Source organism: Mya arenaria, chromosome 5 (assembly GCF_026914265.1).
Source record: "Mya arenaria isolate MELC-2E11 chromosome 5, ASM2691426v1".
Lineage (NCBI taxonomy): Eukaryota > Metazoa > Mollusca > Bivalvia > Myida > Myidae > Mya > Mya arenaria.
The window spans coordinates 49,472,598-49,491,435 of NC_069126.1; the positions used below are offsets into that span (position 1 = coordinate 49,472,598).

The window sequence follows — 18,838 nt, forward strand, 5'->3', positions numbered from 1 at the left end:
TGTACAAGATACATTCCAAACTGTGTAATGTTCGCTACCATTGGTAGCGTACATTACAAAACATGATAATCATACATGTTTATTTATTTTTACAACTGTAGATATCTTAAAACGTTGTACATTATTACTGCTTTCAAGAAAGTATGCACTTTAAAATACATGTATCTCATCAACTTCATAACTTGTATGTTAAAATACAAGAAAAAAGTACTTACCAAATGTATGTTTTTGTTTTCGGCAAAACTGTAACAACTGTTCTAATATAGCCGAAATATATGATGATGTAAATTTATATTCGGAAATTACGTAGATTAAAGCGAGAACTTTGCAAATATTGGTGGTGTTATAAAAATGGTATTGAACATTACAGTCTCGTACATTACACATCAGTGAATTTTGTTCAAAAATTAAAATGTGTACGATTAGAGAATCTTCGCCGCGTGATTGTTTTAATGTCTATTATTATTACTATGTGATAATTCAACAATTATTGCAAACAGATTAGGAGAAAAGAACTAAATTGACGTAGCGAACATTACATTTTTGTTCACATAAAAAATAGGTTGTACGTTTGGATGCATATTTTTCACATACATGATAGTTTAGTATATAAATACCCACTAAATCGTATAAGAGTGTCATTCTAGACTTGATCTTAACAATGATTGTACATAAGGCGACATCACATCGTCATTTATAAGTGTTATTGTGCCAGAATCGCGGAGATTACAGCAATATACCAAACTCAGGTGACAACGGTTTTTCACATATTTTTAAGCGTAAATGGCAATTATCGTGTATAAAAGTCACCAAATTAAATATACATGAATTAGTTTTATAAACATATATACAATATAGCATCAGGTGCAACAGGTTTTTAATGAACATTTGTTCAAAGTTGAAGAAGTTAAAAAGCGACAGTCTCGAACATTACAAAATGCGGGTAAAGTCCGCATGTACCAACGTTGACAATGGTGTTAACTTTTTGTGGTAGTTAGTACTACACATTCACCATAATAGTTTTGGATCATAAACACAATATACAGAATTGATACTGGGCGACATCAATATCCCAATTCTCCTGAGAATGAGTGCTTACCTCTAATTCCAAGTTTAATCAGTTTGTACCAAAGATTATCTCTTACAATATAATCAAAAGCTTTTGTGTAGTCTATAAAAGCACAATATATACGTTCACCTTGGTTTAACATATGATTAATAATACCATATAATACAAAAATGTTGTCAGCAGTTCCCATATTTGACCTGAAACCTGCCTGTGCTTCGATATACACATTGTATAGTTCTGCCCAATCAGTCAACTTATTGTTTAATATCCGCGTAAATAATTAACCAATTGTGCTCAACAATGTTATCCCTCGATAATTATTTTCATCATTAACATTTCCTTTTTTATGGATTAAATGGTATAATAAAACCCTCAGACCATGTCTTTGGGAAATATCCAATATCAAACAACTTATTAAAAAGTGTAAGTAGATGCGGTAACAATACAGACTTTCCATGGATGAAAAACTCATTTATATACATATCTGGTCCACCACTTTTATTTGTGTTTAATTGTGAAGTAGCCTTTATCAGACAATTAGAGGTTATCGGTGTATTTAATTCATTGAACATAACATCGAATTTATTCTTCTCATATCTATCTATGAAATCAACAACATCCTTATCGATAGAGAAAAAAGGGTCATTAGGGTTATTTACCGTTTTAAAATACCGTCCAAACGTGTCTAATGATATATTGGTGGCTTTTATATTAGCACAGCCTTTTAACATATTCCAATATAACTTTGCATTTTTAAACCGCGATTCATTTAACTTTTTTGTTTGCAATTTATCATAAGAAAGCTTATTTCTACGAATGCACATTTTATATCGAGATCTTGCATTTACCATATTTAATCTATTTTCTTCGGAGTTGTAATGTCTACAAGTATTTAATGTGCTATAAAATAGTCTCCTATTCTCATAGCAATCTTCATTGAACCAAGGCTGGTCATTGCTAGAGCTATATTCAAAACGATTTGTGTCCGACTGAGTAAAACATTTACGCATAAATGGTTGTGCCGAATTATGTATAATAGCAGAAAACTCAGAAATACAAGAGTCCAAATCTTGGGCTGTTGTAGCATTTTTTATCCTAGTATTACAAGATTGTAAATCATCAAATGTATCTTGGCATGATAAATTTTGCATAAAAACATCTTTTTTACTACTATCCCACACGTATTTACCTTTAACGCTAATACGACTACTCTCATTACACGTTACATCTGCTGTATGTTTACTAAAAGACAATGCAAAATTAACAGCACAGTGGTCTGATAATATGTTTGGTGAATCAACAACAAAACTAGAAACATGCTCAAATAAATTGTGTGTAGTTAAACCATAATCGACAACACTTGACCCTCGACAACCAACATGTGTATAATTGCCCACTTTATCAAAACGACCATTTATGATACGTAATCCGGTTTGTTTACACAAATCTAATAGCATTAATCCGTAATTATTTATCCTGCCTTTATCCTTCGAACATCACGCAATAGGTACATCAGTTATATAATTATCGGGTAAAAAATCATTTATATGCGTACAATTATCATCTGTAACATAATAAGGGTAATCCAACGTGTGTGCATTCAAGTCTCCACAAAGCACAAAATAAAAGTTTAAATTATTTGATTCAAGATCGGTTATATGTGAAAGTAACCTATCAAAAGTATGTCTTTCAATTAAACTTTGTCTACTACTATTTTCCGGTACAACATACGATAAACAGAAATACAAATCATTATATAACCTCAAGATCGTTCGTTACATAAGTATCACTCAAATAGATAATTATACCACCAGACGATCGTTTACTATTTGGCTTATTTTCTTCCCTATTTAAAACATAGCATTCAAAATTATTAACATGTAAATCAGAAAATTCGTTAGTCCAAGTTTCTGTTAATAGAATAACATCATTTGTCTGAAAAATACTAATTAATTCTGGAGATTGTAATTTATTAATAATTTTTAGTTCGTCTACTTATAAGTCCTTGAACATTTAACACCGTACATCTCACCGTGATCTTCTCATTATTGTTCTATGCTGTAACGGTCTGACTCCTTTCCGCCAGATGACCACCGCTGTCAATATGACCTGCATCACTGTTACTTTTTTGGGCGATGGGGAAAACCGGGCCATTTGCAGTCCGCGTTTTGCTAAGACTTTGTTTCCTAAACGGTTTTGCGGATTGTGACATTTTCTCAGATCTAGCCACGGAGCGAGGTGTGCCACGGGTAGCGACATTGGAAATAGTTTTTAACACTGTCTCGTCAGTGTCTGACGTCTGTAAAACCGGACAGGCGACGGTAGCACCTGTTCTCTGTAAAACCGGCTTTGGCATCACGAACTTAGCCGGTGTGATGATCGACTCTGTAAGGACTTCGGCCTGGTTCGCAGAAGCCGCGATATGGGTTTCCATGGTGACGTGATCAACCTGCTCGGGGTTACCAGCGTTAGAGCTAACATGGATAGCGGACACTGGCGGTGGGTCGAATGTCACCGGGGACATGCTAGGGACGGCATTTGGTAAAGTGTTTGCATCGGCGGAGTTAACACCACTGTTACCACATATAACACCAGGCATGCTATTCGTGCTGTCAGTATTGAGCAACTGCGCTGACCGATTCAAGTGTGTATTGCTGATTTGCCCTAGAGCGTTGAGTGACGTGATCCGATTCGCCCCTACGAGACGATTCCATTCGGGAAGCTCATCACCTACCACCCTTCCGTCATGGATAAGTTTTGCCGGGTAAACGATTTGGACTCGTGATCTTGGGAAATCCCTTCTAAGCTCCTTCATACGCGGCCAAAGGCGACCGCATGCTTCTTGAATTTCACGGGGGAAGTCCATGTCAATTGAAAAGGGGCTCCCTTTAAGAGAACGGACGTTCGCCATAACTAATTCTATAACGCCGTAGTCTCTAAAGTTTACTATGATGGGCCTGTGTTGAAAACGTCTATTTGAGTTGGGCCTGCCTAACCTATGAGCCCGATGAACATAAATGTGCCCAGAGTCTATAGACTTATAAGCCAGCGTCTTCATAAAGTCCGTTTGTGAATTAGCCACTTTAATCACTTGGTTCAATTTGTCGTTTACACCCATGATGTTTTGTTGAAATGCACGTATTGAAAGGCTTGAATATTACCTGTTCAGTACGTATGAATCGTAGTTCATCAAACATACACAACAGTTTATTATCCATGTTCCCTTACATAAAGTCATCTCTTGAATGATGTGAAACTTCTTTGTTCGATTCATTATCCCGCGAAGATAAAACCTCAAACCGATTTTTGGCTGTTAAATCCATTTTCTCCAGTTTAAATAACTTATAAGTGCAATTTTCTTAAAGCAACTTTAAAGACATTCTAAATGCCTTTTAATCCAGAATATATATCACTATTAATAAGAGATTAACACCAAAAAAATGAACTTTTTCAGCACAGGTAAATAAATCTGACCATACTTGACGCCATCTTTAATCTCGTTATATGGTACATTACTGAACTCCGCTATTGTATAAATCGATCAACCATTTACAGCGACCAACTGGTGTCACATCATTAAATCAACAAGTTTTTTTTTACCCTCGAGTCTAAGGTAATTGACGCTTGATGCGTAGAGGGGATTTCGGTATTATTATAAATTTCCCATAACATAAATCTTGCCTCTATCTATGTAACTGCATATAATGTTTTCAATATCATTAATGCAATTATCAAATGGTGCTATATTGTGGTTCTTACAAGGTACATAAACCTGAAATACAAATACATAATGCCCAACTCTTAAATAAATTTCTATGCCTATAAGATACTTCGAATTAAGGCGAATATTAGGCTTAGGCGAAACAATATCATTAAATCGTTTGTTCCATAAAATTGAGAGTCCTCCTTTACAAACATGTCTCTTACTTACAGTTAATAAATCTGGATCTGCCATTTAAGTATATTTGATAGTTTATTAACGTCTCATCAACACAACATATATCACGTTATAAATATACCTTTAAACATGTATTGCCACTCAGTGAATGAGTAATAAGAGACTATATCTATTTACAAGTAAGAAACCATAAACTATTGCTAATCTTGTTTTAAAACTTATTTTACTCAAACAAACTAAAATACAAAAGACATTAACGTGCGCAATACTTAAGAAATGGGTGTAAAATCTAATATCACCCCGGTCAGACCGTAGATAAAATGATTGGAATTTATTTTTAGCTATAGATACATAAAATACTACAATAGTTTGTTTAAAACTACAACAGCGTTACTTTTACAAAAAAACGTCCTATTATTAAGAGTATCATTGCAGGTTTGGCACTAAGTCTTGACAACATACACAGGAAGTGAAACAAAAGGGGTTGAATATCGAACGCTTAACAATGGACGGAGATTCAACCACTTTTGCTCGCGTCAAGCGGTCTTTATTTCCAGAACTTGAAACATCAAATGATAAAAATCATATTGTCAAAAATTTCGGAAATGAATTGTATAAGCTAAAATCAAAACACAAATCATTATCAAACAATAATATTGCCCATATTCAGAAATGCTTCTCTTATGGAATAAGTCAAAATAAGGGCAGCACGCATGGAATAAAGACCAGTTTAGACGCCCTGCCCTCCCACATGTTCAATGAACATTCCTCATGCAGCCCAACCTTGTGTAAGTCTCTAAGGGACGAGAATTACCGACAGGCGCACATACTGCAGGGTACCGAATTGAGAAAAGATTTCCAGAACGTGATACACGGGTACGCACTATATATGTCTTACACATTTTACGTGTTCTTCATTTTTGTAGCAGGGGTCATGCAAATGATAGTTATAATAATAATGATAATCAGTTTCGTAAAACGAAGTTTATTCAAACCTGAAATGTTTGATGTTAATTTTAGCCATCAAGACTCGTGAAAAAAAGGCTTTTATTTTTAATCGAACAGTATTAAATCTTATCATTAAACATACGAAACAGCGGTTGGCGTCTCTGACATCGAAATTGAGCATATTGAAGACATCCCACCCTGCCCTGCTGAATGCAGTGAAACGCCCCATGCGTACGGGCAAGATGATGTCATCGTCTTCGACCTTGAGACTACAGGATTAGGTAAATAATACATTTTAAATATAGTCAATTCTACAAATGAGAATACATGTGTTGTATGAATGTTTGTCTTAGCCACTGGTATTTAAAAGTTTATCCAAACAGTTACAGAGAGTATTTTGCTTTCAGGGACAAATAGCAGCATTGTACAGATAGCAGCTTTGCACGTGTCCTCGGGACAACACCTGAATTTATTCGTAAAACCCAAATGTGGATACATTCCCACTACTGCCTCCAATATAACAGGTCTCGAGTTCCATGATGGGGTATTATACCAGCACTGTAAAGAAGTGACGAGCGTGGCAGCCAGCGAAGCACTTCTTGCCTTCAAACGCTGGCTTGAGGCATTTGGAAGTCATATTTTGCTTGTGGCACACAATGTCATGTTTGACGCAAGACTGTTAGTAGCAAAATATCAAGAAGAAGGAATAACTGTCCCAGAAACTATAGGCTTCGCAGACAGTCTGCGTTTATTTAGAACAGTTTACCCCGGGAGACAGAATTACCGCCTGGCAAGTTTAGTTCACGATATTGCAGGTGTAGACTTCGGAGTTCATGATGCCTCTGAAGACGTGTACGCGCTTTCTTCAATTCTCCAGTTGCAAACAAACCTAGATAAACTGTCGAATTATGCTACTACTGTGTCCTCCGTGAAATTCAAACTTCAGGAATTAAACAACGAAAAACTATACAAGGGATCATATACAACTTTTGTTGAGTCAAAAATAATATCAAAAGCACAGGCCACGCGCCTATCTAGGAGTGGAATTTCAATAGACCACTTGAAAAAAGTATATTCAAGATCGGGCCTAGATGGTATGCAGGCTGTATTGAAAGATCGGGGTGCAGGGAAATTTTACACAAAATTGGCATCAGCGCTTGATGCAGTTTTTAGCGAGAATAAAATTAATTTAAATTAGAATCGATCATGGCTTCTGAGTTTATCCCAGTTTTAATAGGTTCATAATAACCGTAAATTCTTGTTTCAATTCTGTAGATATATTTCAGGTAGTAAGAATTTGATTTTCCTACTATTTTCTGATATTCTACTTAGTTCCGATACTGGAAAATATTTGATTAAAAATAAAAAAGATACAGATACCATCGTTTATGGACGAATACAACGTTCCATCCACAACTATTCTCATGCATCAAACAAACCAATGGCGTCACTAACTTGACGTGTTTTATATTGACGTTGGCGTTGAAATCACGCTAACTCTATCAATTTTCTTAGGTTACTTATATCTTTTAGCAATTAACCTCACCGTCAACTTTTTATTTTTTTACATAATTTTATTCATTATTCCGTTCCGTTTCCTATGACTAAATAAAAACATACCCTACCCGAGTTCGTTTTCGAGATAAATACGTCAAATTCACCGATGGGTATCTGTTTTTGGCGATTTCTTATTAAAGCCTTTTTGTCATAAAACTTAAAATTAATTATTTTTTTCTTAAATACTTATACTAAAATTATAGGATTATTTATTCATCGTACAATAAATTATATTCCGATTTTTTTTTGTAAATAAAAGCCGTAAAGTTTTATTTTTTTTACGGTTTTATCAATGTTAGCGCCAAATAGCACGTGTCCGCTAGGTGGCGCTGTAAATCAACAAAAGACGGGATTCAAAAAAAAATTATTACACCTCGTTAAAGTAGAGTCATTGACGATTGTTTGTTCCAAGTTTCATTGAAATCGGCCGACATTCATATTTTTCGGAGTAACGTGGTCATGTACCTTAAAATACTGGATTGATTGTGTACGCCTTTTTAAATAATGGCATTCGTATATTATAGTATAACGTACAATAGAAAAACACATGCATTTCTGATTCAATAGAGTTGCAAAAATGGCAAAGACGGTCATTAAGGGCCCGTTTCCACTCGAATAATGGCTCCACATCGAAATTTACTTAACGCTGCCCTATGTTTTGATGACAACAGAATAATTAATTTTATACTTACAATAGTTCTTAACTTATTTCCAACCCTTCCATGTATACCTTATGTTCTATTTATAGTATCGAGTAAATCATTGACATACGCTGACATCATTATATCATATAATTGGCTAACAATGGTGGTATTTAGTAATTGTCATTCATATTAGTATATACATCTAAGTCAAGGCTTATCAATTTCTTATTTACATAATAACACCAAGATTTGTATGAACTACATGCCTTGTTGTTTGCTCAAAGTGAAACGTGTCTCAGGTGTATTTTCCGATATACCAATGACCGGCTATATCCTTTCACTGACGGATCATCGGTGGAACCCATGACATTTCGCCTGAAACAGCATCAGTAGGTATATATCTCCCAACGTCGAGAAATAATCGCATAGCTCTATTAAGCACGGCGTTGATGCAGGAAAACGATTTAACATCTCAGATAGATGCACCGTAACTTATAATCGCCCAAACAAAAGAGTCATATAATTTAGTTTATGCGTCATACGGGATACCACCAACGATTCTACATTAGGCAATGAGAAGCCCTAGTTTACGGCTAGAGTTCTGAGCAACAGCTTAAGCAGTTACAGTATAATCAAGAAATTGATTGATAACAATGCCAAGGTTAGTACACTTATCAACTGTAGATAAACGGCCATTGCCACATATAACGTTCAACTTTCGTCCTCAATCTGTACAACGTACACATTTCAACGGTTGAAATGTGTACGTTGTACAGATTGAGGACGAAAGTGAAATATATATTACTCTTTGTTGTATTAATAGTCATGTCATTATGTTTACACCAATCAGCTAAAGCATTTAAAAGTACTTTAAATCAGATTCGCTTGAAGCTAGGAGAACAATGTCATCTGCATATAATAAAACACATATTTTCTCACCCCAAAAAGAAATCCGAACATCTGAACTTTTTAAGTACTTTACTAGGTCATCTAAAAATAGAATAAACAATAATGGTGACAGGATGCAACCTTGCCGTAGGCCACAAGAAACATTGAACCAGTCTGTACAAAGAGAGTTAACACGTGTACAGCAACTGACGGAGGAATAGAGCGACAAAACAGCCTTAAGCATTTTACCAGATAAACCCAGTCAACATACTATTGTCTACAACTTTTCTCTATTAATAAAATCATAAGCTTTTTTAAAATCAATAAAAGATGTAAATCGACAGTTTGCGTTTTTTTCTGGTATCAGTAATACTAGTAAGACCAGATATTTGGTCTATTGTACTTCTGTTTTTGCGAAAACCGCCCTGTTCGTCTTCTTTTAACTTTTGATATTCAACCCAATTACCGAGTCGATCATTTAGCACAGTACAATAACTTTTATACACCGAGGAAGCAAGACTAATTCCTCTATATGAGGACGGATCTCTAGAGTCCGCACTTGATGACTTCGGTATTGGATTGATTTTACACTTATTCCAAATACTTGGCACCGTGCTAGAATTGAAACAACTGTTAAATAAGGAATGCATGAACAAAATTGCAGAATCATTTTTAAGCTTTACAATATACATTGTCCGCACCAATAGCTTTACCAGTTTTAGCTTTATTTACAGCCTTTTCACAAAATAGCATCATCTCTAAGAGTATTAGTGCTGATCGCAGGGACATCATAATTATGCGTATTGAACAAAGTACTAAAACTTGATTTCCAATTATCAAGAACAGAATCGAGAATCGTTAACATCATGACATAAAGAACCATCTTCAAGTATTATTTCCATTGGAATACGTTTCTTCATTTCTAGGTTAATTCCTATTTTACCAACATATTTCCAGAACCTGTCATTATTTGAAACAGCCTCGTTTAAAATTTTCATTTTCATATTGTACCAGAATAATCGTTCATCTCTCTGTACCTCTCTGTCAAAATATTTTCTAGCAGAAATATTATCAGTCTTTAATACGCATGATTCACTTTTGGTAACAGAAGCCAAGTTTTCCAGCAGTACACATATTTCACCATACATCAGAGAATTTCTTACTCCACAAAGGATTGCCTGGTCTATGATTTTTGTTACAACTGCTATTACTATAGCTTATCTTAACAGACTTATATGGAAGTGTATTATACATAGAGTCCTTAATAATTAAATCAAACCATTCATAATATAAGTTATCGATATCGCATTGTCGTTGCATTCCTTGCTCTAACTTGTCAGTTAATGCATTTAACTTACAAAGCGTTTCAATGCCACCCATAAAGTTACCTGATTTTTTTTTCAAAAGTATTTGACGCATTTTCTGAACAAGAATCAACCCGCTCTTCAACACTATCACAAATCACAAGTAGAGAGGGATCATGAACTCCTTAATTGGCAATATAATTCAGTGTTTGTATGTTATTTATCATAGATGTAACATGAATGACTGAAAACTTTTAGAATTAATCAATACATTCGTTTGGAACGATACAGTAGTCTACTACAAAACTTCCCTTCCTCGAAACAGAGGTAGATTTATTGCGAGGGCGCATCGGCGCCTGGCGCATATATTGATTGTTTTAGAAGTGTCCCTGGTGCAATGGGCTTGCGCATGCGGCGTTTTCATTGTTTTGATCGCGCATGCGCCGTTTCTTACCGTCCGCTCTCGTATAATTCCGAATCAGTTCGCCATTAGACTGGTTCCTGTTCGATTTTGCAATAGAAGATTGGTAATCTTCTAATATGTGAAAATATAAGGCAAATTAAAACCAGAGATTTTTTTAAATAACTCTTTTAGAGAAAAAATATCATAAATGCACAGTTGTTGAGAAAACTTCTCTTTTTTATTTAAATATTTTTACATTAAAGAATAAACCACGAATGCGCAGAATGTATCTTACAATAATCTTAGAAAATCGGTGAACCAGTCTATTATCTGATTACCCGGTTATGACATGTACCGGTCAGATGCAAGTGTTCAGTAGACTAGGGATATCGAGGTCAAGCTGGCGGTTGGGGAAAGGTATTTTCATATTCTTTTTACGTAGTGAACTGAAAAACTATTGTTATTTTATATTTATCATTTTAAAAGCAGGTTTCGTGTCTTCCGATTTAAACAGTAGCACGTTTTTTTTGCGGTATTCCTACTTTCATTTTGGACAACATTTGAAGGCTTTTCCAAATTGCGTCATTAAGACCAGGAATGATAGCCGTCCAATGAAAACGCTTCTTGTATTTCAGATATAGGCGAGTGTGCGGTCAAGGTCAAAATTGCGAGAGGGTGATTTGAAGTGAAATACCGCAACAAAAACGTTCGATTTGGACATTAACGCGTCTAACTGAATGAGCCATAATGGTAGGGATGATATTTCAAGCCCTTCTTTGTAATGAATGCGCAAAGTTTGCATGTCAGTCTGTATGTAACGAGTTTAAGGTGATTTGTTCGTAGTCATTAAATTATTGCATCGTTTTCATTATGCACCATAAAAAAGATTATATTGTGAAATAACGTAAGCTTGTAGAGTTAATTTTTTTTAAACATATGAAATTGTGAATAATTGTAAATACATTCAGTTATTTATTGAAATGCATTGAAACATCCATATGTTTTTGTTTTATTAAAGGTTGAATGTTAATACCAAAAGCAATGCTATTTAAAATTGCAGTTAAAAACTTAGCAAAATATTTGCCTAGCTTTAGTTGTGTTACCTAACAACACAAAATGCAGAAGGTTTGGGATTTCATTTTTAATATGAATGCTGGCTATTGTTCTGAAACCATAAAGTTAACAGGAAACTAAGAAAGAGAACAAACCTGGTTTTGGGCAGCAGGGCAGCACTGATATTTGTGGGCTGAAGAATACTCATTTCTTGGAACTTCTCAATCCTGGCCCATTATTGTTGGTGGCCATTTTTTTGCAGTTTTCATCTTGAAGATGATGCCCTTTCTGTTCAATATTTACAACTCTTGTGGTAGAAACTGGAATGTAGGATGACAAATATAAATATACATTTTATTGAGACAGAATCCCGTTAAACATGTTTATTATTTTAAACTAATGCACTAGTCAATTGTAACAACGACCCCCAAGGTCCGGTGGTATACCGGGGATAGCCGGGGAAATGGACCATGTTTTTAACTTTCAGCTGGCCCTGCATTGCCGGGTGCATGGGGTGGTTATGTCTCGCTTTAAATATAGCAGGGAATGGGCCTTACCTAGGGCCCCTGGGGTGCGGGGGCATTTGGCGAGATTAAACCAACTGTTCATCCCCGCATAACGTGATTTTAGCCAAGATTGGCTGGACCTATGATCAGGGTCCTCGCTATTCCCCTGACCGGGGGGGGGGGGGGCCGTGGTTTCAATTGACTGATGCATTAGTCTAAAATAATAACTGGTGCATAATGAAAACGATGCAATAATTTAATGACTACGAACAAATCACCTTAAACTCGTTACATACAGACTGACATGCAAACTTTGCGCATTCATTACAAAGAAGGGCTTGAAATATCATCCCTACCATTATGGCTCATTCAGTTAGACGCGTTAATGTCCAAATCGAACGTTTTTGTTGCGGTATTTCACTTCAAATCACCCTCTCGCAATTTTGACCTTGACCGCACACTCGCCTATATCTGAAATACAAGAAGCGTTTTCATTGGACGGCTATCATTCCTGGTCTTAATGACGCAATTTGGAAAAGCCTTCAAATGTTGTCCAAAATGAAAGTAGGAATACCGCAAAAAAACGTGCTACTGTTTAAATCGGAAGACACGAAACCTGCTTTTAAAATGATAAATATAAAATAACAATAGTTTTTCAGTTCACTACGTAAAAAGAATATGAAAATACCTTTCCCCAACCGCCAGCTTGACCTCGATATCCCTAGTCTACTGAACACTTGCATCTGACCCGTACATGTCATAACCGGGTAATCAGATAATAGACTGGTTCACCGATTTTCTAAGATTATTGTAAGATACATTCTGCGCATTCGTGGTTTATTCTTTAATGTAAAAATATTTAAATAAAAAAGAGAAGTTTTCTCAACAACTGTGCATTTATGATATTTTTTCTCTAAAAGAGTTATTTAAAAAAATCTCTGGTTTTAATTTGCCTTATATTTTCACATATTAGAAGATTACCAATCTTCTATTGCAAAATCGAACAGGAACCAGTCAAATGGCGAACTGATTCGGAATTATACGAGAGCGGACGGTAAGAAACGGCGCATGCGCGATCAAAACAATGAAAACGCCGCATGCGCAAGCCCATTGCACCAGGGACACTTCTAAAACAATCAATATATGCGCCAGGCGCCGATGCGCCCTCGCAATAAATCTACCTCTGTTTCGAGGAAGGGAAGTTTTGTAGTAGACTACTGTATCGTTCCAAACGAATGTATTGATTAATTCTAAAAGTTTTCAGTCATTCACGTTACATCTATGATACATAACATACAAACACTGAATTATATTACCAATTAAGGAGTTCATGATCCCTCTCTACTTGTGATTTGTGATAGTGTTGAAGAGCGGGTTGATTCTTGTTCAGAAAATGCGTCAAATACTTTTGAAAAAAAATCAGGTAACTTTATGGGTGGCATTGAAACGCTTTGTAAGTTAAATGCATTAACTGACAAGTTAGAGCAAGGAATGCAACGACAATGCGATATCGATAACTTATATTATGAATGGTTTGATTTAATTATTAAGGACTCTATGTATAATACACTTCCATATAAGTCTGTTAAGATAAGCTATAGTAATAGCAGTTGTAACAAAAATCATAGACCAGGCAATCCTTTGTGGAGTAAGAAATTCTCTGATGTATGGTGAAATATGTGTACTGCTGGAAAACTTGGCTTCTGTTACCAAAAGTGAATCATGCGTATTAAAGACTGATAATATTTCTGCTAGAAAATATTTTGACAGAGAGGTACAGAGAGCTGAACGATTATTCTGGTACAATATGAAAATGAAAATTTTAAACGAGGCTGTTTCAAATAATGACAGGTTCGGGAAATATGTTGGTAAAATAGGAATTAACCTAGAAATGAAGAAACGTATTCCAATGGAAATAATACTTGAAGATGGTTCTTTATGTCATGATGTTAACGATTCTCGATTCTGTTCTTGATAATTGGAAATCAAGTTTTAGTACTTTGTTCAATACGCATAATTATGATGTCCCTGCGATCAGCACTAATACTCTTAGAGATGATGCTATTTTGTGAAAAGGCTGTAAATAAAGCTAAAACTGGTAAAGCTATTGGTGCGGACAATGTATATTGTAAAGCTTAAAAATGATTCTGCAATTTTGTTCATGCATTCCTTATTTAACAGTTGTTTCAATTCTAGCACGGTGCCAAGTATTTGGAATAAGTGTAAAATCAATCCAATACCGAAGTCATCAAGTGCGGACTCTAGAGATCCGTCCTCATATAGAGGAATTAGTCTTGCTTCCTCGGTGTATAAAAGTTATTGTACTGTGCTAAATGATCGACTCGGTAATTGGGTTGAATATCAAAAGTTAAAAGAAGACGAACAGGGCGGTTTTCGCAAAAACAGAAGTACAATAGACCAAATATCTGGTCTTACTAGTATTACTGATACCAGAAAAAACGCAAACTGTCGATTTACATCTTTTATTGATTTTAAAAAAGCTTATGATTTTATTAATAGAGAAAAGTTGTAGACAATAGTATGTTGACTGGGTTTATCTGGTAAAATGCTTAAGGCTGTTTTGTCGCTCTATTCCTCCGTCAGTTGCTGTACACGTGTTAACTCTCTTTGTACAGACTGGTTCAATGTTTCTTGTGGCCTACGGCAAGGTTGCATCCTGTCACCATTATTGTTTATTCTATTTTTAGATGACCTAGTAAAGTACTTAAAAAGTTCAGATGTTCGGATTTCTTTTTGGGGTGAGAAAATATGTGTTTTATTATATGCAGATGACATTGTTCTCCTAGCTTCAAGCGAATCTGATTTAAAGTACTTTTAAATGCTTTAGCTGATTGGTGTAAACATAATGACATGACTATTAATACAACAAAGAGTAATATATATTTCACTTTCGTCCTCAATCTGTACAACGTACACATTTCAACCGTTGAAATGTGTACGTTGTACAGATTGAGGACGAAAGTTGAACGTTATATGTGGCAATGGCCGTTTATCTACAGTTGATAAGTGTACTAACCTTGGCATTGTTATCAATCAATTTCTTGATTATACTGTAACTGCTTAAGCTGTTGCTCAGAACTCTAGCCGTAAACTAGGGCTTTTCATTGCCTAATGTAGAATCGTTGGTGGTATCCCGTATGACGCATAAACTAAATTATATGACTCTTTTGTTTGGGCGATTATAAGTTACGGTGCATCTATCTGAGATGTTAAATCGTTTTCCTGCATCAACGCCGTGCTTAATAGAGCTATGCGATTATTTCTCGACGTTGGGAAATATATACCTACTGATGCTTTTTCAGGCGAAATGTCATGGGTTCCACCGATGATCCGTCAGTGAAAGGATATAGCCGGTCATTGGTATATCGGAAAATACACCTGAGACACGTTTCACTTTGAGCAAACAACAAGGCATGTAGTTCATACAAATCTTGGTGTTATTATGTAAATAAGAAATTGATAAGCCTTGACTTAGATGTATATACTAATATGAATGACAATTACTAAATACCACCATTGTTAGCCAATTATATGATATAATGATGTCAGCGTATGTCAATGATTTACTCGATACTATAAATAGAACATAAGGTATACATGGAAGGGTTGGAAATAAGTTAAGAACTATTGTAAGTATAAAATTAATTATTCTGTTGTCATCAAAACATAGGGCAGCGTTAAGTAAATTTCGATGTGGAGCCATTATTCGAGTGGAAACGGGCCCTTAATGACCGTCTTTGCCATTTTTGCAACTCTATTGAATCAGAAATGCATGTGTTTTTCTATTGTTATACTATAATATACGAATGCCATTATTTAAAAAGGCGTACACAATCAATCCAGTATTTTAAGGTACATGACCACGTTACTCCGAAAAATATGAATGTCGGCCGATTTCAATGAAACTTGGAACAAACAATCGTCAATGACTCTACTTTAACGAGGTGTAATAATTTTTTTTTGAATCCCGTCTTTTGTTGATTTACAGCGCCACCTAGCGGACACGTGCTATTTGGCGCTAACATTGATAAAACCGTAAAAAAAATAAAACTTTACGGCTTTTATTTACAAAAAAAAATCGGAATATAATTTATTGTACGATGAATAAATAATCCTATAATTTTAGTATAAGTATTTAAGAAAAAAATAATTAATTTTTAGTTTTATGACAAAAAGGCTTTAATAAGAAATCGCCAAAAACAGATACCCATCGGTGAATTTGACGTATTTATCTCGAAAACGAACTCGGGTAGGGTATGTTTTTATTTAGTCATAGGAAACGGAACGGAATAATGAATAAAATTATGTAAAAAAATAAAAAATTGACGGTGAGGTTAATTGCTAAAAGATATAAGTAACCTAAGAAAATTGATAGAGTTAGCGTGATTTCAACGCCAACGTCAATATAAAACACGTCAAGTTAGTGACGCCATTGGTTTGTTTGATGCATGAGAATAGTTGTGGATGGAACGTTGTATTCGTCCATAAACGATGGTATCTGTATCTTTTTTATTTTTAATCAAATATTTTCCAGTATCGGAACTAAGTAGAATATCAGAAAATAGTAGGAAAATCAAATTCTTACTACCTGAAATATATCTACAGAATTGAAACAAGAATTTACGGTTATTATGAACCTATTAAAACTGGGATAAACTCAGAAGCCATGATCGATTCTAATTTAAATTAATTTTATTCTCGCTAAAAACTGCATCAAGCGCTGATGCCAATTTTGTGTAAAATTTCCCTGCACCCCGATCTTTCAATACAGCCTGCATACCATCTAGGCCCGATCTTGAATATACTTTTTTCAAGTGGTCTATTGAAATTCCACTCCTAGATAGGCGCGTGGCCTGTGCTTTTGATATTATTTTTGACTCAACAAAAGTTGTATATGATCCCTTGTATAGTTTTTCGTTGTTTAATTCCTGAAATTTGAATTTCACGGAGGACACAGTAGTAGCATAATTCGACAGTTTATCTAGGTTTGTTTGCAACTGGAGAATTGAAGAAAGCGCGTACACGTCTTCAGAGGCATCATGAACTCCGAAGTCTACACCTGCAATATCGTGAACTAAACTTGCCAGGCGGTAATTCTGTCTCCCGGGGTAAACTGTTCTAAATAAACGCAGACTGTCTGCGAAGCCTATAGTTTCTGGGACAGTTATTCCTTCTTCTTGATATTTTGCTACTAACAGTCTTGCGTCAAACATGACATTGTGTGCCACAAGCAAAATATGACTTCCAAATGCCTCAAGCCAGCGTTTGAAGGCAAGAAGTGCTTCGCTGGCTGCCACGCTCGTCACTTCTTTACAGTGCTGGTATAATACCCCACCATGGAACTCGAGACCTGTTATATTGGAGGCAGTAGTGGGAATGTATCCACATTTGGGTTTTACGAATAAATTCAGGTGTTGTCCCGAGGACACGTGCAAAGCTGCTATCTGTACAATGCTGCTATTTGTCCCTGAAAGCAAAATACTCTCTGTAACTGTTTGGATAAACTTTTAAATACCAGTGGCTAAGACAAACATTCATACAACACATGTATTCTCATTTGTAGAATTGACTTTATTTAAAATGTATTATTTACCTAATCCTGTAGTCTCAAGGTCGAAGACGATGACATCATCTTGCCCGTACGCATGGGGCGTTTCACTGCATTCAGCAGGGCAGGGTGGGATGTCTTCAATATGCTCAATTTCGATGTCAGAGACGCCAACCGCTGTTTCGTATGTTTAATGATTAGATTTAATACTGTTCGATTAAAAATAAAAGCCTTTTTTTCACGAGTCCTGATGGCTAAAATTAACATCAAACATTTCAGGTTTGAATAAACTTCGTTTTACGAAACTGATTATCATTATTATTATAACTATCATTTGCATGACCCCTGCTACAAAAATGAAGAACACGTAAAATGTGTAAGACATATATAGTGCGTACCCGTGTATCACGTTCTGGAAATCATTTCTCAATTCGGTACCCTGCAGTATGTGCGCCTGTCGGTAATTCTCGTCTCTTAGAGACTTACACAAGGTTGGGCTGCATGAGGAATGTTCATTGAACATGTGGGAGGGCAGGGCGTCTAAACTGGTCTTTATTCCATGCGTGCTGCCCTTATTTTGACTTATTCCATAAGAGAAGCATTTCTGAATATGGGCAATATTATTGTTTGATAATGATTTGTGTTTTGATTTTAGCTTATACAATTCATTTCCGAAATTTTTGACAATATGATTTTTATCATTTGATGTTTCAAGTTCTGGAAATAAAGACCGCTTGACGCGAGTAAAAGTGGTTGAATCTCCGTCCATTGTTAAGCGTTCGATATTCAACCCCTTTTGTTTCACTTCCTGTGTATGTTGTCAAGACTTAGTGCCAAACCTGCAATGATACTCTTAATAATAGGACGTTTTTTTTGTAAAAGTAACGCTGTTGTAGTTTTAAACAAACTATTGTAGTATTTTATGTATCTATAGCTAGAAATAAATTCCAATCATTTTATCTACGGTCTGACCGGGGTGATATTAGATTTTACACCCAT

General features: G+C 35.4%; 1 protein-coding gene across 1 annotated transcript; it reads right to left on the minus strand.

Annotated features, from left to right (window-relative positions):
* Positions 1 to 16,967: 16,967 nt before the first annotated feature.
* On the minus strand, positions 16,968 to 18,838 carry LOC128235766 (uncharacterized). The gene is made up of 4 exons (XM_052950563.1): positions 18,812 to 18,838; positions 18,278 to 18,443; positions 17,885 to 18,016; positions 16,968 to 17,758 (listed from the first exon to the last, which is right to left on the minus strand). The coding sequence occupies exons 1-4, from the start codon at positions 18,836 to 18,838 to the stop codon at positions 16,968 to 16,970; spliced, it is 1,116 nt and encodes a 371-aa protein (XP_052806523.1).